Source organism: Tarenaya hassleriana, unplaced genomic scaffold (genome assembly GCF_000463585.1).
Source record: "Tarenaya hassleriana unplaced genomic scaffold, ASM46358v1 Cleome5, whole genome shotgun sequence".
In the NCBI taxonomy this organism is placed as follows: Eukaryota; Viridiplantae; Streptophyta; class Magnoliopsida; order Brassicales; family Cleomaceae; genus Tarenaya; species Tarenaya hassleriana.
The window spans coordinates 4,617,178-4,638,355 of NW_010967707.1; the positions used below are offsets into that span (position 1 = coordinate 4,617,178).

Genomic DNA, 21,178 nt, shown 5'->3' on the forward strand with positions numbered 1-21,178 from the left:
ATCGGAAGAACTCAGCGGCTCGAGAGAGCAAAAGGCAAAAACCCTAACTTTGAGAGAGACGAGAAAGAAGGGTTTCCCTGGGTATTTATAGGAGCGCCTTTGTTTTGTTCCCTGGATCAAAACCGGGAAACTGGCCTCGAACCGGACCGGAATTCGATTTAGGAGCCAAACCGGTTCAATAGATATGTTCCGGTTCTTGGTGCAAAAAGAAATTATAAAATACCATCTTTTTTTCCCTCAATTAAAACACCGAATCCTTAATCTCTTATTTTTTCCACTGATACAGATTTCTCTAAAGACTTCAAAAAAAAAAAAGAGTATTTATTCAAAAACACAAAGTCTTTCCTGTTCTCTCCTTCAACACACACTGTCTCTATCTTACATGACTTATCCATCAAACAAAATGCAGACAGCAAAGAGACAGAAGAAACCCAAAAGGGAAAAGTCACAACACAAAGAAGATGATCTTCCAGCAGATGCATTCACAGCCATTCAAGGTTTTGATGTACAATGCGAAAAGAGGAAGACAGTAAGCCTCCGAATTGGAAACCAACTCGAATTCCGACCAGAAGTTTTCCCAAATGGCCTCACAGTTCTATCAGTAACTTCCCATGAGGTCGGCCGAGCACACGACCTCACAGTTCTAGTGCGAGTTTCTTCCGAAACTGCCTGAACATTATGACAAGTTCCGGTTATGAATTTTCATGGACGATCCATGGCAAGAGTGTAGAAATTGGTCAGTGGAAATGAATGAATTGAATAATCAGATAAATTACATTACTACAAGCTCCATCACAACATGAGAGGCATCCATCCCCTTAAAGGTGAAGGACCAAGCAAAGCTAAATCAATCATCAACCCACATCATCATTATTATTACACATTCTAAAAATCCAAAGCCAGTCAACTTCTTGGTTTTCCCCTCTCACTTGATACATGGCATAGCATTCTCTCAAGGGCAAATTGGGCATAGAATCAAACCGTTCTCGTTACACTCCAAACACCTTATCGTCTTCTTCTTCTCTTCATCCATGACTTTACAGCTCCCATTGCAGACCACACACATCACAAACCTCAGCCCTCCGCAGCCTCGGCAGCAGCCTCCTTGCCGGGCTGAGGGCATACCCTCCAGCAAAATCCCCAATTTCCCCTCTTCCTCCAACTTCACCACTTCCTCCACTCTCCCTATCAGCCTTCCCCTTATGAACACCGCCGGTATTTTCACCTCTTTTGTTCCCATTATGCCCCTGATCTCGTCCTTGTACCCCGAGTGCATCGACACATCGCGTTCAGACAGTTGAATCTGATGAGACTCGAGGATGGCTCGGACCGTGTTGCAGTCCTCAAACGTCTTCCTGATCCCTCTGAGTGTTGTTGTGTATATGATCACTGAGCTTTCCCCTCCTGGTGGGCAGATCTCCTTGAAATTCTCGAGGATACTCTCTATTTCCTGCGTTTTCATAGGTTTTAGAATCTCGGGCACGGGAGAAATCACTGTCTTGATCTGTTCTTGCTCCTGATTTAACTCTCGCTCGTAGGAAGCAACGAGATCCGGATCGAACAGTGGGCTGAAGCTCTTCCTTCTCTGCGTCATTACTGTCGATGGTTCATCTGATTTCAGTGGGAAACTCAATCTCATAACGCCTCTTTTCGGAGTTTCTAGAACGTTCTTCGGCTTCAAAACTTGGTTCGGACTAAATCCTCTCGAGTTCAAACTGTTTCCGGCAGTTCCTCTGTTCTCTTTTCCACAAAATCTCTTACTTCTATTTGGAGAATCCATCTTATCCACTGATCTCATCGGACTCATCCATGATTTTCCAAAAAAGCCTCGAGATTTGGGGCTAATCCTCTGTGGATGCGAAACGGGCACTGCGTCTTCGAGATCCTCCATAAGTTCCCAAGTGTTGATGATCTCTGGCTCTTCACTCGGCGGAGATCTCTTGGGCTTGTCGGATTCCAAGACAACATCCTTGGCTGGTTCCTGTAACTGCGGAACTGTTTCGTCGAGTTTGAGGAGACCGTAAGTTGTTGAAGTGAGGGAGACGATGTGATCGCCGCCGTTGTTGACGCGAATCTCTCTTACGAGTTCCTTCTTTACCAGTTTCGAAGAAACGCAACCCATCTCTCTCTCTCTCTCTCTCTCTCTCGGTTTTTACTGAAGTTTTTATTTTAGGAGAAGGGAGGAAGAGGGGGAAGTTATTTAGTTTCTTTTTTTTTTTTGAATTATTAACTTCAACGGTCGTATTTTCGAACGGACATTGTGGAAGTGAAGTGGATCGAGGGACTTTTGTCGGAAGTCCTCACCTTTGTGTTTTTTTCTACTTTTTACCATGAAACTTCTTGAAATTTCTAATTTAACCCCGTCCTTTTGGAAAAACTTGAAAGTAAAACAGTGCAAGTGGAACTTAAAAAATAGGAATTGATTCGATTTCCCCCATAATTATGTTTCTGACTGCCAAATCTTTTCCTTCAACGGTCTATTGTACGTTAAGCAAACGTTAATAATTTGTACTTGCCTACGTATACAATAACATATACATAATAATGATTAAATACACAATCATTTTTGGGGTCTGTATGCACACAGCTATATATATGTATATACAAGACAAATTATTAAATCTTCACAGGCTTAAATACTAAATATTTAAGAATTTGTATTGTTGTGGATTGTGATAATATCTAAATAAATAAATCAATTATTATATTGCGCAAAAGGGGCATAGGAAGCATGCTATTTTAAAAATTAGATTAACAAATTATCATGAAATGTCCCACTTGTCAGATTTCACTTTAAAATCTAATTATACAATAAAAAAAATGAAAAAGAAACCCTTAGAAATTACATTGATTGCATACCTAATGCCAAGCCACCAATTAATTGAATTCTTTCGATTAATTTTATCAGAAAAAGTGGCTTTGACTGCCTAACCGTAGGTGTGGTGTGCAGAGATCAAATCTAACATGTTGCCGAATCAAAAGAATACACATAAATTATTAAAATATCATGTCTTTTATATGAGGTTTGTTAATTATATTACTTATATTTTGCAATGATTTAATTATTAGGTATGCTTTTTTAAATCAAATGGAGAAATCTTGGCACGATATATATATATATATATATATGTTAAATTATAAATATTCATTAATATACCACAAATGTGTTGGTGTAAAATAATAATTTTTTAAGGGAAATAAAGTACAACAACGACAATCTAATCACTGCAACAAAACGCTACAAATTTAGAAAATTAGTTTAAAATTTTAAAAACAAATTTGAGCAAATGGAGCCCATAATTAAACGGTCAATTTCAACTAAAACTATACAAAAGAATACATGATTACCAAATAATAATAAAAATAAAAACACAAAAGCATCCCACGTGGACCATAAACACTAAAGCTTTGAAATCCCTCATTCCTCTTGTAACATGATACTATGTTACCCAAGCTTGGGTGGCTTAGGTGAGAGAACATGCAAAGCATGCTCTCATCCTAGGTTCAAATCCAAACATGGGGAGGGACATTCACATGGGAAATTTGGGAGATGTAGTCGGACCAAAAGACCGGTGAACTTCCGGATTATCAAAAAAAAAAAATCATATAATGCTAATGTCAATTTGGTTGATCCAATCCATTTGAATTGAATGAATTAATATGAATTTGAATTAGGATCGACCCAATGATAGTAACTAAAAGGGGGAATTGGAAATCCAATAAAGGAAACAAATTGTTCATGAGCAATCATAAAAGGCCCATTGGATCTAAATTTATTGGGCCCCTATATGTGCCACTCAATTTGGGCCAAGTATCAGAGGAGAAAAGATTCCCGCTTAAATATGGTTTCCGAGTAATTTTATTATTTGTATGATGATTTTATTTTATTTTAATTTTTTCACCAGTTTTTTTTTTTAATATGGGCAAATATTCAACTCACTTGGTGGTCATAAAATTTTTCTCTGAAATTATATATGTCAAGACGGATTTATGTACACCATTCAACACTCAGTATGAAAACTTGGAACCCTTAGATTCTATTTTTTATTTAAAAAATATTTATTTACTGAATAAAATTTAACATTCGTTAAAAAATGTAGATCATTTTATTCTCTTTAAATTCAGTTTGATTAGTTGGTTTTAAAAAGTCTCGGGATTCAAGACTGAAATTAGTCTAAATAGCTTTTTTTTTATTAAAAAAAATCAAAATATTTTCGTCAATCGGTAGCTCAAGTCAAAGAATTTACTGAGATCGGCAGCGGCCAACAGAAGAATGACACGTAAAGTCAAACAATGACATAGGAGTCAACGGTGACACATGGCGTCATACTATTCGCTAGACTGCGGCACGTGGACCGACCAAAAGCTTGGGAACGGGTGAGATGTTTGCACGGGTGACAAAATCTTTCCCTTTGCCTTCCTCTGTCCCAAAGCTCATGAGAACAGAATCTTTCACCTCTTTTCTTTTTTCTTTGATATGTTACATTATTACGATGATCTGGAATTTTTTTTACTCGTTTGGATAATTATGTATACATGTCAAGATTTACGTAAATTTTGGGTTCTAAAAATATTAAGTGAATTTTTTTTGAAGGATCAATTAATTTCATTCCAATTAATAGCTATCCTAAATCATTATAATAAAATGCCATTAGAATGACACAATTTTTTTAATCTTAATTTATCTTAGTTTGGTTGGAAAATTAGTTAAAGTTATAATTATTCCTATCGGAACTAAATTTGAGAAGTGTACGTGGTTTTATTTGAGTTTAATGATCCAATCTAATTATAATTATGATCAAATGATACTAATCCATTTTATCTGAATATCTCGTATGTTCTTGTGGTCACAACTAACATGTTGTCGCGTAAAAGATCTTATCATTTAGGGTATAATTGTATAATGCATTCATCAATATATATAGGAAACGTTTTGAATGTGTATTATATATATATATATATTACGGATTTGGCCTGTGAATGTTGCCTTCTTCTTGACGTTCCTTTAAGAGAAAAAAAAATCATAACGACACACAATATATATATATATATATATATATATATATATATATATATATATGGTGCCAAATGAGCGACAGCGACCTCCACAATCTCTCCCTCGACTATTTATTTTTTAAAAATATAAGAATTTAAGAAAGACAATAAAATATATAGGCGCTTCTTTATCATCATTGCATTGGAAAACTTTTAAGTGCATCCCCGAATGATGTGTACTGTCCCCTTTCCTAAGTTAAATATTCTTCAAAATAATTTATCAAAATATATATGTTTTTGTGTGTGATGTGATGTACATGCATTCATCATGCTGATGATACAAGTCATAGAACATGAATTCCGAAACTTAAAATAAACCTAATGAAAGTTATATATATTGGAATTTCTTATTCGCAACTAATTAATTACATATCAGAGCATACGATAGGCACACAAAAAAAAAATTAATATGAATTTGCTCAATCGAATGACAACCGCCTTTGATGTTTGCTTAGTCTTCATATAAGACACTAGGAGCGAATTAAAATTGTTACTTATGCAGTTAACATAGACCTCTAAAATATTAATATATGACAAAATTTTAAATATAATATGTACAATAATAAAATATACTCTGTTTTAAGTATAATATATGTATATTATTATATATAGATTGATGTTTATAATATTTATAAAAATATTAAATATTAAAATATTATATTTTTCTTGTACTTCTAGAATTATTTCTATATATTTTCTACTTAAATTTAATAGATTTTTATAATAAATGTAAAACATTATATTTTTTTGAGTAATTTAGATAGATGATAATTATTTTTATTTAAATTGATAGTTGATAATTTTTTATACCAAATTTAAAGTGAGAAATTGATTTTAAATAATTTATATAGTTTATGGTCTTTTTTACTCCAAATTAATAGTTTATGGTTTTTTATAAATAATTTTAAATAGAAAGTTTTTTTTTTGTGTAAGTGTGGAAGTTGAAGATTATTTTTAGGTTTGTCCCTAATAATAATAATAATAATAACAAAAATAACAACAGCAGCAGTAATAATAAATAATAAAAGCAACTAGTATTATCCTCGAATATCTATCATCAATACCCATATATACCGCTAATATTTTCTTAACCTTAGATTTTATGCTGCATATTATGTTCCAATTTTTTTTTAAAAAAAAAACAAAACGAAAAGAAAACAACACCTTTCTAAGGCGGTGCAATCACGAGAATTAATATAAAAAAAAAAGGAAAACAAGAGATATTCCTTGTGATATTTTGGCATGATCGTCGTGGGCCAATACATTTTCTTATTTCCTATTTCCCTCCCGACCTCCACAATCTCTCCCTCGACTATTTATTTTTTAAAAATATAAGAATTTAAGAAAGACAATAAAATATATAGGCGCTTCTTTATCATCATTGCATTGGAAAACTTTTAAGTGCATCCCCGAATGATGTGTACTGTCCCCTTTCCTAAGTTAAATATTCTTCAAAATAATTTATCAAAATATATATGTTTTTGTGTGTGATGTGATGTACATGCATTCATCATGCTGATGATACAAGTCATAGAACATGAATTCCGAAACTTAAAATAAACCTAATGAAAGTTATATATATTGGAATTTCTTATTCGCAACTAATTAATTACATATCAGAGCATACGATAGGCACACAAAAAAAAAATTAATATGAATTTGCTCAATCGAATGACAACCGCCTTTGATGTTTGCTTAGTCTTCATATAAGACACTAGGAGCGAATTAAAATTGTTACTTATGCAGTTAACATAGACCTCTAAAATATTAATATATGACAAAATTTTAAATATAATATGTACAATAATAAAATATACTCTGTTTTAAGTATAATATATGTATATTATTATATATAGATTGATGTTTATAATATTTATAAAAATATTAAATATTAAAATATTATATTTTTCTTGTACTTCTAGAATTATTTCTATATATTTTCTACTTAAATTTAATAGATTTTTATAATAAATGTAAAACATTATATTTTTTTGAGTAATTTAGATAGATGATAATTATTTTTATTTAAATTGATAGTTGATAATTTTTTATACCAAATTTAAAGTGAGAAATTGATTTTAAATAATTTATATAGTTTATGGTCTTTTTTACTCCAAATTAATAGTTTATGGTTTTTTATAAATAATTTTAAATAGAAAGTTTTTTTTTTGTGTAAGTGTGGAAGTTGAAGATTATTTTTAGGTTTGTCCCTAATAATAATAATAATAATAACAAAAATAACAACAGCAGCAGTAATAATAAATAATAAAAGCAACTAGTATTATCCTCGAATATCTATCATCAATACCCATATATACCGCTAATATTTTCTTAACCTTAGATTTTATGCTGCATATTATGTTCCAATTTTTTTTTAAAAAAAAAACAAAACGAAAAGAAAACAACACCTTTCTAAGGCGGTGCAATCACGAGAATTAATATAAAAAAAAAAGGAAAACAAGAGATATTCCTTGTGATATTTTGGCATGATCGTCGTGGGCCAATACATTTTCTTATTTCCTATTTCCCTCCAAATGTATTAAGATTGTTTAATGAGATTTTTTTTTTGTCGTGGGACAGTCATTGATATTCTGAAATCAATTAGCATTTTAAAATATATTTTATGTTGTTGTTGGTTTCTTTCATGTTTCAAATTGTAAAATGTAAAAAAAAAAAAAAAAAAAAAAAAAACCGTCAATAACATAAAAAATGCAAATATGGAGATATGATTTTATAGAGTATAACCAAAAAGGTCGTTTTATTTTTATTGGGTAAACGTGACTACTCGAATACATTTTTTAATACACTAAAAGATTTTTTATATACCGTATTTAATGTGATTTTTATTAAAATTCACGATATTTTCTATAAAACCATCTATAACTTCTAATAAATAAAACGTTATTTCTATTTACACGAAATATTATCCCTAAATTTATGATTTTTTAATTTGATTATAATACTTCAATACAATAAATACTCTAGGAATATCCAACATAATTAGTTAATCGTCATCACGCGTTATGTATTGTAGCAAAATTTAAATTATCTACCCAGAAGTGCATAATTAATAATACTATTTGTACAGATTTTATTGAATGGTTCTCATACAATATGTATAAATAAATAAATTATCTTAGATTATAATATATATATATATATACATGTATATCTTATATAAATCATAATATATGGTCCGACCACTATTCTAACATATAACCCACTCTAGTTTGCGGCACACAACATGAGAAAGAAAAAAAGAAGAAAAGAGATGATGGCTATGGACATTGGATGGGGAGAGAGATGATAAGGGATTGGTTAAAGTTATTCAACTTTTTTATTTTTATTTTTCAATATATTACTAACAAAAAAGAAAGTGTAAAATTTTTTTCTGCCGCCACCACTAAGGAAGGAGATGAAGAGGAAAGCAGTGACAAAAATTCTCCAAGGGGGCAAAGCATGCTTTGCTTACAGCAACATCCACCATATACACGCAAGTAAACCCTAATTGCAAAAATTCGTCTCCAGTCTCTCTCTATCTACCCATTATTTCTTTCATTTGTAATTTCTGTAACATTTCTTTATCTTCCTTAATGAACCCTATATATATATATATATATATATATATATGTCCTTTTCACACTGTTTTTTCACCGCCCTTCTTTCCAAACAATGAATTTAACATCCCTTGCAACTTTTGCTTGACTTGGAATCGGGATCAACCACGATCATGAGTCATCTCGATCGGTGCTTAAAACTCTTAAACTTTTTATTTTTTTAATTGATGTATAATTCGTTTCATCTGTCGCTTGTCCCATATATACCTGTGTTGATATTTCGATGATATTTATTTTCCGCGAATTGGACTTATATATAAAGCATGTGAATTGAATTGAATCGGACGAAATTGTATATGATATTCCATAATGGTATGCTTTAGTTACTTTTGTAGGTATAATGTCCAATGTGTAAATCTTATAAGTTTTCAGAAAATGTAATAAGCATGTATTGGGAATCATGGAGAGTAAGAGTTATGGAATTATATTCTTGATAGGATTAGTGTTAGTGTTCCAATAGGATTAGTTTATAGTTTCCAATTTTATAATTCTTTTTTTTATAACGGTGGAAACTCAGCCACATCCCTTCATACGCAGTGATAAATCATCTGATTCCACGTAATAGCATGTAAACCATATGAGACAGATAAACCATCTAAAGAGTGACAGATCCCTAGAGAATGGAATCAAACTCATAACCTCTTGGAAAATCATTAGTTTTTTTTACTACTACACGAGATCGCGAATGCCATGATTTTATAATTTTTAATCTGCATAATTCCCAATATGACATATGATGATGATTCTTCAAGGAGTAAATGAACAACCAACCAACTGTTACATGCACATACACATCTGTTTGTATATGTATGATATATATACACATGTATATATGTATAATGTATGCATGACAGCGATGGGTACAGATAGTTTAATAAGCATGTTTATTATTCCGATTCCGATTTCGATTCAATCTTTCTCCAATTCTGTTTGTGTTAGGTTTTGAATCAAGTCTATGTCAAATCCTCCTTATAATCATCCATCATCGGTGCATGAAAGAGATACGTACGTTTATGAACCAAATATTAGCAATGACAAAATTGATAACTATAAGCAAAAGACTAAACGAGAAACACGAGCTGGAATGGATTGGGGTGAATTTACAAGTCAATGATGCTCATCGGAAGCCCGAAATGACAACCACTGCTCATCTCCCTCATTTCACTATTCTAAGCCGGTCGAACGGTCAACAACAAACCAAACAAATAACCGGAAATTAACAATTGCAATCCAAACCGGAAATAACCGGCCAACACTAGGGACCAGTTATTGTACGTTGGTAATCTTGATTTATAGGGCATACCTATAAACAGACTAAAGTAATATAGAATATTATATAATGCGACAAAGACGTATAAGATAAAACAAATTTGAATATAGTTTCATTTTCTAGCAATTACTTTCAAGCCAAGAACAACCAAGCCGTGTGTTCTTTGAGTATAAGAATCAAATAATTAAAACGAATTTGTAGTGATCTGTCATAGAATTAAATATAAAAAAATAGAGCTTATATATTACATCGGTCTGTCACAAATTTTATTTTATGATGCAACCTCGTAATATTTGTTATTAATGTAGATAGCTTTTGTAATAATTTAATCTAACAATATGATTATCTTGTACGATCATTTATATTATATATTTTTCGGATTAATATTATTTCAAATAATAATCATAATAATAATAACAATGTACCATAAAGTAAAGATCGTGGGATTCAGAAAAGCGCCAGCCTACCCACACCATTCAAAAAGATCAAATGCTGAGGACCCACAAGAGATAATGCCACTGCTTGTAATATCCAGAGAAATCGAGGGCATTATCGTAAACCAAAACTCTATAAATACAGAACGCATCTTCAAGACGACTTCCCAACACAATCTTATCTTACTGTCTTGTCTTCACCAAAAAAAAAACTACAAACTAAAGAAGCGGCAAAGACAAATGGGGAACTGTTTAGTTCTTGAGAACAGAGTGGTAAAGATCGTCAGAAACGACGGTAAGATTCTCGAATACAGAGAACCCGTGAAAGCTCATCAGATCCTTAGCCGATTCTCCGGCCATCGACTCTTCGATACCTTAACAACCACGCAACAACATCTGAACCCCGAGGCTACACTCCTCTGCGGTCGCGTCTACCGTCTCTCGCCTGCACCTTCGGAGAACCCTAATCCGAATCCGAAGAAGAAGAAAGTGAGGTTTGCCACTCCAGAGGTGGAGGCGGAGAGATCAAGAGAAGATGGCGATGACGAGAGGAACGTCAAGGTTGTGAGAGTGAGGATCGTCCTGAGCAAGCAAGAACTGCAGAAGTTGCTTGAAGGAGGGTCGGTCCACGAGATGGCATATCAGACTTTGGATAAACAAGATTTGGTTATAAGCCATGATCTTGTCTGTAATAAGCACGCGTTAGATAGTATTCCTGAACTAGAATAGCCTAGAATACATACATGTACACATACATACTTACATATATTACACATCGATCGGGTTTGTATATTCCCTGAATTAGAAATAAAGAAAAGAAAATATATATACCATACTCGAGAATACTGTTTCATTAGTTGGGTTGAGTTCGGTTTTATCATTCGAAATTATCTATAAATTAAATTTGAGTTTAATTCCTCAATGATTAAATAACGGATATAATTATTTATAAATATTTTTTTATATCCATTAAAATTACCAACTTGACTTTCATTTATCTAAAAAAATATATAGAACCACCCTTTATTTTGCTTGAAAAATACAAAAATGTCTCTCATAGTGAATATAAATTATAAATCATCCTTGCGTTGGTTACAACATCCAAACGCATCAGAAATTTTTTTCGATAAATGAAATATTTTGTATATTCGAACCACATCCACCCAAATAATATATATATATATATATATATATATATGTATGTATAAGTTATATGGTTCTCACAATTAATAAGGGCAAATAGAGTATATTTATTTTCTTCTTCATAGAAACGAAGGGACAATACAAATGTAAATTAGGTGAGAGGTGGAGGTGGAAGACGAAGTGATCGCAGAAGTTGACGACTGCTTTTTTTTTTTTTTTGTGGATTCATCTGTCCTAATTAAAGGCTCTAGTGGCCAACAAGCAAAGAAGAAAATCATAACTCCACATCATAATAAGAAAATGCAACCATCAATTCACTCGATCAAATTGTGTGTATATATACAACATGGCATTTGTTTTAATAAAAATAAATAAATATAATGCGAGTTTAACATTCTTTAATCAAGATTAAAAAATTCTAATACTTTAATATTAGTCGATTTTGATATAAAAAAACTAAAGAAGAGTCTAATTAAGTGTAAAATGCTTAATAATATTGGATTTGGTTAGAACAAAATGTCTTCCAAGTAAAATTAAAATGTTTTGCAATTACCTCCCTTAGCTTCCCTAATAACTTTTGATCAATCTTCAAATAAACATTTTACCCTTTGGATAATTTTCTGTTGGGCCTAAATAGAATCATAATGGGCCTTAACTGGGTTTAGAGTTGGGCCCAAAGAAATAACCGTATAACACGCTTTCTTTGACAATGAAATTCCCAGGAAGAGGAAGAAAAATTCGAGAAACGCGAAGATCGTCTTCCTTCCCCGGGGATGCTCTAGTTTTATGAGAGAGAGAGAGAGAGATTGGTTGTGTAGTAGGAGGGCCATGTCGAGATCTCTGATAAGACGCGTTGCTCCATTTTTCGCTGCTCGTATTCGGGATAATAATCGGATGCTCAACTTCTCCTCCGTCTCCGCTCTCAACCAAGTGTCTCCTTCGTTCTCGTCTGAATCGGTTTCGTCTTCTGCCCAATCCGATTCTCCTTCTCCCGACGCCGTTCACCTCACCCAGAGTTGTATCCAGGCATGTCTTTTCTTCTTATGTCTGAATTTGGTCGATTCTTTCTCTACCTGTTTGGTTGATGTTTGAATTTTATGTCTGAAATCCGCGGTGTCTTCTGGATTTTGCTCCTTCAGTTGATGAGTTACGGGACAACTGTCTATGTTCGCAGCATTTCGTGTTTTCGAGCTTTCATACTTCACGGTTCAGGGGAAAATGGAATGGAATGATGTAAACTTTATTCGTTTTGATTATGCTTCGGGTTTTCAGTCCTTTTAACTTGTTATATATTTGGTATGCCGTCATGCAATCTATGAACAAGAAGAAAATCTGTATCATATGTTTTTCCTCGCGGTCTTCCTTTCGAGTGACTGTCGGAACCAGACCAGGGTAACTAAATGTTACGCAGGAGACAATTCACTGTTATGATTGTCACCATGCATTATCTCACAAGTTGACGTTTTGATGTTCCAAAGTTTATGGACCTTGTGCGAAGCCATGGCTACAACCTATAGACTCCTTCCATCTACCTTTTGATTGTTTGTCTTTATCCTTCTCTTGACCCCTGCAATTTTTGTTTTCCTCAGAGAATGAAGGAATTACAAGCTAGTGAATCGGATGTGAAAATGCTTCGTTTGGGTGTAGAAACAGGAGGCTGTTCGGGCTTTCAATATATCTTTGAGCTTGATAATAAGACCAACGCAGATGACAGGTACTTTGTTTACCTCAAAGTTATTAAATTTTTTCTTTTACAAAGTGAAAATCATTGTTTTTTGCAATGTTTTCCGGCTTTCTTTCTAAAATCTGGCTGTTTTTTTAAACAAATGCAGAGTTTTCGAGTCGGATGGCGTGAAATTGGTTGTAGATAATGTTTCGTATGATTTTGTGAAAGGAGCAACCGTTGATTATGTTGAGGAACTTATCCGTTCAGCATTCGTGGTAAAAGACTTTTCTTTTTCCATCTCCGATATCCACGGCTTCATTTTTTTTGCCATACTGGGAATTCGCCATATTCAGAGAGGAATCTTTTACTCTATCCATTTACAAATTATATGAGCATTTCGGTAGACTGGATGTGGGGCAAGAAGTTAAGACTGATTTTATACCTGTGAGATGCCCTTTTGGTGCAACAGAGACAATGTGAAAGCTGCATAGCCTACATGTTTTCCGTTCTTTAGTTTCTGCCTCTTAGATTTAGATAACCTCTCCCTGAACTTTGTGATGATTCTGAGGATTGTTTGACGGCTAAACCATATTCAGGTAGCTGAAAACCCAAGCGCAGTTGGTGGATGCAGTTGCAAAAGTTCTTTCATGGTGAAACAGTGAAGCATCCTCAGTATCAGTCAGTCAAAGGGAACCTGGTTTGCGGGTTTGATTCAGCGTCTATTGAATCTCGCTATTTTGTCCTCGGACAGATCGGAGACATTAAGACACGAGCACGGTGATCATTCCCCGCAGCTACCTATCATGTTCTGAAGTTTCTTTTACAAAATTTCAGAGAAGCTAGAGATGTCTAATTCCAGAGCTGTTTGTATGTTTGTTTATTTCATCATGTGATTGTTTTTTCCAGGTTCATCCCTCCTGGGTTTTGTGATAATAATCAGTGTAATGGTAAGTTCCATTTGACGTTTAAAATTCATATTCCAAACGTAATAAAGATTTCATATTTATGGTACTTTCTTCTGTAATTCACCAATGGTTTCACCGTACGAGCATATACGCAAAGGTCTCAAGCCACAAGCCCAGCAACTTCTTCTGAAATTGTTGGCTACTTTGCAAAAACACCCCGATACTATAATAATATTTCGGAATTCCCCTCTTCATTTTCTGTACTATCCGTAACTCATACTGATACTACAGAGGATGCCAACAAAGTAACCATTCTCTTTGCGGTGTTAAGACTTGAGAGCACAACAGTTCTATCTGACTGAGTTGAGAAAAGACAAGTAGATACAAAACCAGACCATTCTTGTAATGTTCGTTCATGTTCATGCTCATGTCTGGTTTCTTTTAACAGTTGCAGAGGCCATGAGAAGGAAACAGAACAGAGGAGAGAGCAGAGTAGAACAGTTAAATCTGGTTTAGTTCCCTGACCCGAACCCACGAGGACCTGGTCTGCTTGAAGATGAATCCACAAATTGCCTCCTTGATTCCGCCTTTCTTTTCCTCCGAGCAGTTCCGGGTGGAGCCTAGATGCAAATCACACAAACCCAATCCCGATTCATTTCGTGTGGTCTTAAGGAACATATTGGAAGTAGAAGAGAAAGGAGGAACCTTTTGTTCTGCTTTCAATGCATCCTCGAGATTGCTTAGAGCAGGAATTGATCCGCCTTCCATCATGCCCATCAAGTTCTTCATCTTCACACGCATTTGGAAGAGTTGTGCTACGAGTTGGCTCACCTGACAAAGGGTATGAAGCTTCCTGTCCGAGATTTGAAACTGAAAGTGAACGGAGAAGAAGTAGAAAAAACAGAACATACCTGCTGTTCTGTCTTTCCAGATTCTTGAGCAACCCTTTTCCTCCTGACTGGCGATTCTGCTAGTAACTCTGGTTTCTCCCTTTCCTCTGCCCAAGTGTACACAAGAGCAATATACCGAATTCAGAGAACTGCAACAATCGATAAGGAAACATTTCTTCAGGATTTAGATAATGGAGAGGAGAGTAAGACCTGGGGTCATTGCTTCGATCATCACTTCCATGATCTTCACACTCTTTTCCGCTTCTCGGATTTGTGATGGAGTGACCTGTTTTATGTAAGCATTAGGAAGAGTTCTTTCATTGTTTTAGATAGAAGCCATGGATGGAGTGGAAATGATACCTTCCCCATTCCGGGAATCATTCCAATGACCCGTGTCATCGAACCCATACGTGCAACAGCCCGAGTCTGCTTCAGAAAATCATTGAAGTCGAATTTCGCGCTCATTATCTTCTTCTGTAGCTCCTCTGCATCTTCTTGACGCATCTACACAGATTGAAAATCTGAATTCACAATTTATAGAGTCTGAGGAAAAAAGCCCAAGTTGGGATTTTACTGAAGCTTACAACTTCTTGTGCCTTCTCTACGAATGAGAGGACGTCTCCCATTCCTAAGATACGTCCAGCCATACGGTCTGGGTAAAATGGTTCAAGATCCTCCATACGTTCTCCACGGCCCACGAGTTTAATCGGTTTTCCAGATACCTGGTTATATCCGGTTAAAGCCATTACCAATGGAAATGTTTCAACAAAGAGAAATTCCACTTTTTTACTGTGAGCAACACCATAAAAGCCATTGGTAAGCCAAGAGGAGGAGGGCTAACCTCCTTAACGCTCAAAGCAGCTCCACCTCTTGAATCACCGTCTAGCTTTGTCAGAATAGCACCTGTGATTCCTATCTCGACATTGAATGTTGTCACAAGTGCTGTAGGACAAGAGCAAAGAAGTTATACTATGGATTCAAAGTAACATTATCCACAAGAAAATGATACGTTTTTGCTTCAGGAGATTGAGATTTTAGTGAAAAATGAACAAGAATTTGAGTACCGGCAGCTTCTTGTCCAGTCATGGCATCCACAACTAGCAAAACTTCTGTGGGATTCAGAACTTTCTTCACGTCTTTCAACTCATCCATCATGCCTTTGTCTATCTGTCACAACTAAAGATGTGAAGGGCTTGCAGTGCTTCTCAGACAAAGTATCCTTCCTTTCAGAAAAAAAGATTCATTACCTGAAGCCTTCCTGCTGTATCCATGATTACTACATCTATGTTATTCTTTTTAGCTTCTTGAAGACCTTGCTTTGCTATATCTGCAGGTTTAACTTCAGTGCCAGCTGCATAAACCGGCACACCGACCTGTGACAGAAAAAATTCCGAGTAAGAGAAAATCTGTTTTGACAATGGAGCATCATTACAAGATAGATCACATGCAATACAACCATTTCCAACCCCTTATTCCCTTCCCTCAAAGATCACACTCAGAAGTTACGCATATAATGCAGGTTTCAATCTGAAGTTTACTTGTGGACCATAAATTCCAAGATCAAAATTTCATTACCTGTTCACCTAAAATGACTAGTTGATCGATGGCAGCCGGTCTGTACACATCTCCAGCGATAAGCATGGAAGACTTTCCCTGTAAAAAGAAATATAAAATGTCATACATATAAAACTATACCAACTTTCCTCTCTGAAACTATTACCACTTTTCACAAGCATACCTGCTTCTTTAGATAACACGCGAGTTTAGCACAAACAGTCGTCTTTCCGACACCTTGAAGCCCGGCCAATAATATAACTGTCGGACCCGTTTTAGCAAATTGCAGCTCGACCACTTCTCCACCCATCAATTTCACTAGCTCATCATATACAATCTGTCACAAAGACAAGAAGCTCAAGGTTTAGATACTTCAAGATACACAGATGACCATTGATCAGGCTTGATGAAAAGATGGAATAGGATGGGTGGCTACGAAGAAAGAAGATGGAGAAAAGCACAAAGAAAAGAGGGGAAAAAAGAAATGAACTATGAAGAATTATGCCGACAAGAATTACCTTGACCAACTGTTGATCTGGTTTCACTCCACGAATAACACCCATTCCAACAGCCTGGTCACTGACAGCTTGAGTGAACCTTCTGACAACAGGGAGACTCACCTGTCACAAAGCAACCAAAATGATTTCACTTTACACACATTTCTCCATAAGGAGCTAACGGAAGAAAACAATCCCACTCACATCTGCCTCCAGAAGTGCTCTTCTGATATCCCTCATTGGCTCAACGATGTTCTCCTTTGTCAAAACCTCTGCAAGTACAAGAATCACTTGCTTAAAGAAAACTGCAACTCATCCTTTCTGCAATCTCTGAAGAAACATGATTGCACTGTCCTTTATCCATGATGATGTCCTCATTCGACTATCAAAAAAAAGTTCTTTTATTTGATTATCTTTGCGTTAGGTGCCTTTGCACACTCTCACTTAATTGTATTTTCTTCATAAACACAGGCCATCTCTATTCTATAATCCTCTAGATCAGAGGCGATGGCTTTATTTATCTCACAAACAACCCTTTTCAATTATAGTAACATCGTGCTTCCAAGCAAACTTCCATAACCTCATTGCTATACAAGTTGCAAGATTTTCAAAATTTCGGCTTAAGACAGATAAAATAAACTCGAACCTTCCCCTTTGAGTTTGCTCCAAGCAGCTTCAAGTCCACTGGTTAGCTGTCCGAACATCTCAGCCCTTATTACACTCCTTTTGTCTCTTCCATGACCAACAGTCCTCGAGTTCACCCAACTCCATATCCTCCTCTAAACACAGACCCAGACAAGACAAAGACACTAAATAACACAAACCCAAGCCCCTCAGTCAAACACCACATAACAAATGGAAAAAATCCAAACTTCAAGCCGAACCGTGAACGGGTTTCTGGAGGAAAGCCGAGCTGAATTGCTGAAACCAGTAAATGCAGAACGAAATGTGGCAGAGCTTCTCGAACTTCCACTCCGACTCTGCGCACATGGGATTCTGTTCACAGAGAAATGGGAGGAAAATTGCAGAGCCTCCATTGAAGATCAAAGCTTTTTCCTCACCAAAAGCCCAAACCTTTCAGACTCCGCAATCTTGTTTTATCTTGTTGCAGGTTGAGTATACAATGGGATTATTTTCATTTCATCCGTCCAAAAAAAATCAAAATGGAAAAATCTGAAAAATTTACGACGTGGAAGGACATTAGCCGTTGATGCTTTTATCGAAACGCTCCGTTTTGAGAGCTTTTAACAAGAGTGGAGTAAGCGAAATAATGGCTCAGACAAAGAAAAGGCGCGTCTGCTGAACACGCGCCGCCGTCGGGGCAACGGAAAATGGGGCGACTCTTGTGGCGGTCGGTTTCCACCAGTCTGAAGCCGAGTTCTCATCGTCCCTTCTCTTTCTTCTCCTACTGCTATCAGGTTTTGCTAATTGTCGTCTTTTTCTTCCTCTGTAATGGTGTCTCGGTTTTTTGGTCGGCTCTCGAGAATGGTCGGTTTCTGTAGTCTCTTGCCCTAATTCAAAATTTCAGTAGGGTACGTGCTTTTCGTTTTATAAAGACATGATCTTTCCGATGGATGTACCATTGTTAAACTTGGGTTTTGGTTGGTTGTTCCTTATACTGAATTCACAGCTCCATTGATACTCAGAGACAACAAAAAATGTGAACTTTGATGTGTAAAGCTTCGGAGTTCTTTGTTACATTTCTTATCTAATCCCTTATCATTCACTACTGATTTATCCCTTCTGAAAATGCTACTGTAATTACTGGTTTGCCCAATAGGGTTTTCTCTTGGAGATTCACTGACACTACTGAATGTGATATCGAAAAATCGGTCTAGTGATTGCCTCCTTGTTGTTTCCTCTTCTTATGTGCACCAGAATGGAAGAGAAGACATTGATCCATGCTGTGGGGATAGCAGCCGGTATCTTTCATCTGTAGGTAATTGGTAACTTTCTCTGTTTGCAAATGATGTTCTTCTATTTCTGCCCTTTATATGGCGTGTAAAACCTCAGAATGGAATCTTTCACTTTCAGCATAAAGTCAAGCTTAACCATAATTAAAGGAGAATTCGGAAGTTTTGGAAGCTTTTTCGGCTCAATAAGAATTTCCTCTATGTGTATGCATACTCTGTTTCCACTCTAATGGAAGTCCATGTTCAGCTGAACATTCAGATTACGAACTTGATGAAGTCCAGGATGATTGCAAAGCAACAGAGAAAGACGCTGCTCTTCATATGGCACTATCAGAGCTTGCAAATGATTTTTCCAAAGAATCTAGGTTGTCTTTGAAGCGGTTTTTCAGCTCTCGTCGAGCTGAAGTGATATCTACGGGCTCACTGAAGCTTGACCTAGCCTTGGGAATTGGAGGATTGCCAAAGGTAGTTTGATCAAGAGTGACCAAGTTTCTGTTGTATTCGGTGTATTACAAGAGATATATGTTTTTTGTTTTTGTAGGGAAGAATTGTTGAAGTCTATGGAAAAGAAGCTTCTGGAAAGACAACCCTTGCCCTTCATATCATCAAGGAAGCTCAGAAACTTGGAGGTGAGTTTATCACTAATCTTTCATCTAAGGCACCTTTATTTGAACCGAACCTCAGGACTCAGTAGTAGAATCTATGACAAACGAAAACACCATCCAGTGCGATGTTTTAGATGGATTTTGCGAAATGTTTTTCTCCACTCCATTTGCTTAATTCGATATTCTTTTCTAGAAAGTAATTTCTCCTGTCTTTGACCAGGGTATTGTGCTTATCTTGATGTCGAGAATGCTATGGATCCTACTCTAGCAGAATCAGTTGGTGTAAACACAGAAAATCTTCTGATATCACGACCTGACTCTGCTGAAAATTTGCTCAGTATCGTTGATGTGTTGACCAAGAGCAGATCTGTTGACGTAATAGTGGTTGATAGTGTGAGGGCTCTCACGTTATCTGTATTCTATTTGGCATCTCTATATATCTGTGTTTTCTTTACACAACCTATTGCATTCTTCTCTTTTTTTTTTTTTTTGCACGGTATTGCAGGTTGCTGCTCTTGCCCCCCGACAAGAACTTGATGTTCCTGTTGGTGATAGCTATGGAGACATACAGTCAAGAATAATGACACAAGCACTCCGGAAGATTCACTATTCGTTATGCAATTCTCAGACTCTGCTTGTTTTTCTTAATCAGGTTAGAGAAATATTTGTGAGCTATTATTATATCTCTGATTCTCTTTTGTGTTTCTGTCTGAATAGAAGATCAAAACGCTACTGATATCATTGTCTATAATCCAGGTCAGATCACATGTTAAGTCTGACTTAGGTTTTGGACATGCGGAAGAGACCACATGTGGTGGGAACGCATTGGCGTTTCACGCTGCGATACGTCTGAAAATGATGAGAACCGGACTAATAAGGACTGACAATAAGGTATAACCATACGGTTATCATTGTATTCGGCTAGCTTTTATACCTTCATTTCTTCATCTTTAGAAGACCAAAAATGTATATCCTTCTTGTGCTCTGTACTCAGATAATCGGGCTTGATATCGGTGTCCAAGTGGTGAAAAATAAGCTGGCACCGGGAGTGAAGAAAGCCAACTTGGGCATTCACTTTGGTCATGGATTTTACATTGAGCGTGAGGTGGTAGAATTGGCTTGTGAGCATGGAGTTATGATACAAGAAGGAAACAGCTATTTCGTGGAAGGTGAGGTCATTAATGGGAGAGAAACTGCTGAAAAGTACCTGATGGAAAACGGAGAGGTCCTTGATGCTGTGGTGAAGATCCTGAGGAGAAAGCTGTTCAACATGTAAGAGCGGATAGGTCCCGAAACAAATATCCATCACCTATAGAGCAAAACCCGTCGAGGAATTTGCATTAACCAAAAGAATCGTCACTTAACCATCTGTCTTCGTCTCACAAGGCTCTGATGAATGAGATGAAGCTTTCTGTAAGGCATGTGGAATGGACATGAGTGAAGGCTTGTCTTGTTGTCAGGTGGAAAACTAGGAGGAACGAAGAAATATCACAGACACTGTTCTTGTTAGTTTTAACTCTTGACATTCTCTGTCATGTACCTTTTCTTTTTGCTAAATTGGATGAGCTCTTTACTCTTTTATTGCCATTTCTTTCCATCACAGTTTCTTCTCTCGTTTTCATTTGCAGA

The 21,178-nt window shown here is 35.8% G+C and overlaps 6 protein-coding genes across 8 annotated transcripts in view; 3 read left to right on the plus strand and 3 right to left on the minus strand.

Moving 5' to 3' along the window:
• Positions 1-28, minus strand: part of LOC109117273 (40S ribosomal protein S28-1) — a 963-nt gene extending 935 nt beyond the window's left edge. The window contains exon 1 of the mRNA XM_019204187.1: positions 1-28. The gene's annotated coding sequence lies outside the window, so the exon portion shown is untranslated.
• A 709-nt stretch (positions 29-737) lies between these two features.
• LOC104826942 (uncharacterized protein At3g28850) lies at positions 738-2,175 on the minus strand. Its single transcript, XM_010559919.2, has one exon. The coding sequence runs from the start codon at positions 2,120-2,122 to the stop codon at positions 953-955; it is 1,170 nt and encodes a 389-aa protein (XP_010558221.1). The 5' UTR covers positions 2,123-2,175; the 3' UTR covers positions 738-952.
• Positions 2,176-10,558: 8,383 nt separating this feature from the next.
• On the plus strand, positions 10,559-11,223 carry LOC104826943. Its single transcript, XM_010559920.2, has one exon. The coding sequence runs from the start codon at positions 10,617-10,619 to the stop codon at positions 11,103-11,105; it is 489 nt and encodes a 162-aa protein (XP_010558222.1). The 5' UTR covers positions 10,559-10,616; the 3' UTR covers positions 11,106-11,223.
• A 1,033-nt stretch (positions 11,224-12,256) lies between these two features.
• LOC104826944 (iron-sulfur assembly protein IscA-like 2, mitochondrial) lies at positions 12,257-14,191 on the plus strand. Its single transcript, XM_010559921.2, has 4 exons — positions 12,257-12,545; positions 13,109-13,233; positions 13,352-13,460; positions 13,782-14,191. Exons 1-4 carry the CDS (start codon positions 12,306-12,308, stop codon positions 13,845-13,847), a joined length of 540 nt encoding a protein of 179 aa, XP_010558223.1. The 5' UTR covers positions 12,257-12,305; the 3' UTR covers positions 13,848-14,191.
• Positions 14,192-14,385: 194 nt separating this feature from the next.
• Positions 14,386-18,139, minus strand: LOC104826945 (signal recognition particle 54 kDa protein, chloroplastic). Its single transcript, XM_010559922.1, has 15 exons — positions 17,916-18,139; positions 17,678-17,810; positions 17,236-17,303; positions 17,053-17,154; positions 16,719-16,871; positions 16,556-16,633; positions 16,228-16,353; positions 16,045-16,147; positions 15,822-15,922; positions 15,565-15,702; positions 15,341-15,484; positions 15,191-15,266; positions 15,002-15,087; positions 14,796-14,921; positions 14,386-14,710 (listed from the first exon to the last, which is right to left on the minus strand). The coding sequence occupies exons 1-15, from the start codon at positions 18,066-18,068 to the stop codon at positions 14,603-14,605; spliced, it is 1,695 nt and encodes a 564-aa protein (XP_010558224.1). The 5' UTR covers positions 18,069-18,139; the 3' UTR covers positions 14,386-14,602.
• Positions 18,140-18,289: 150 nt separating this feature from the next.
• Positions 18,290-21,136, plus strand: LOC104826946 (DNA repair protein recA homolog 2, mitochondrial). Of its 3 annotated transcripts, none has more exons than XM_010559924.1 (8): positions 18,290-18,449; positions 18,910-18,970; positions 19,204-19,409; positions 19,486-19,573; positions 19,770-19,942; positions 20,055-20,201; positions 20,306-20,440; positions 20,544-21,136. In XM_010559924.1, exons 1-8 carry the CDS (start codon positions 18,363-18,365, stop codon positions 20,823-20,825), a joined length of 1,179 nt encoding a protein of 392 aa, XP_010558226.1. In that variant the 5' UTR covers positions 18,290-18,362; the 3' UTR covers positions 20,826-21,136. The 3 variants fall into 3 exon arrangements, with proteins under 3 accessions (XP_010558226.1, XP_010558225.1, XP_010558227.1); XM_010559923.1 differs by having other exon boundaries at positions 18,291-18,449; positions 19,192-19,409; XM_010559925.1 differs by lacking the exon at positions 18,290-18,449 and having other exon boundaries at positions 18,910-18,966; positions 19,192-19,409.
• Positions 21,137-21,178: the final 42 nt, after the last annotated feature.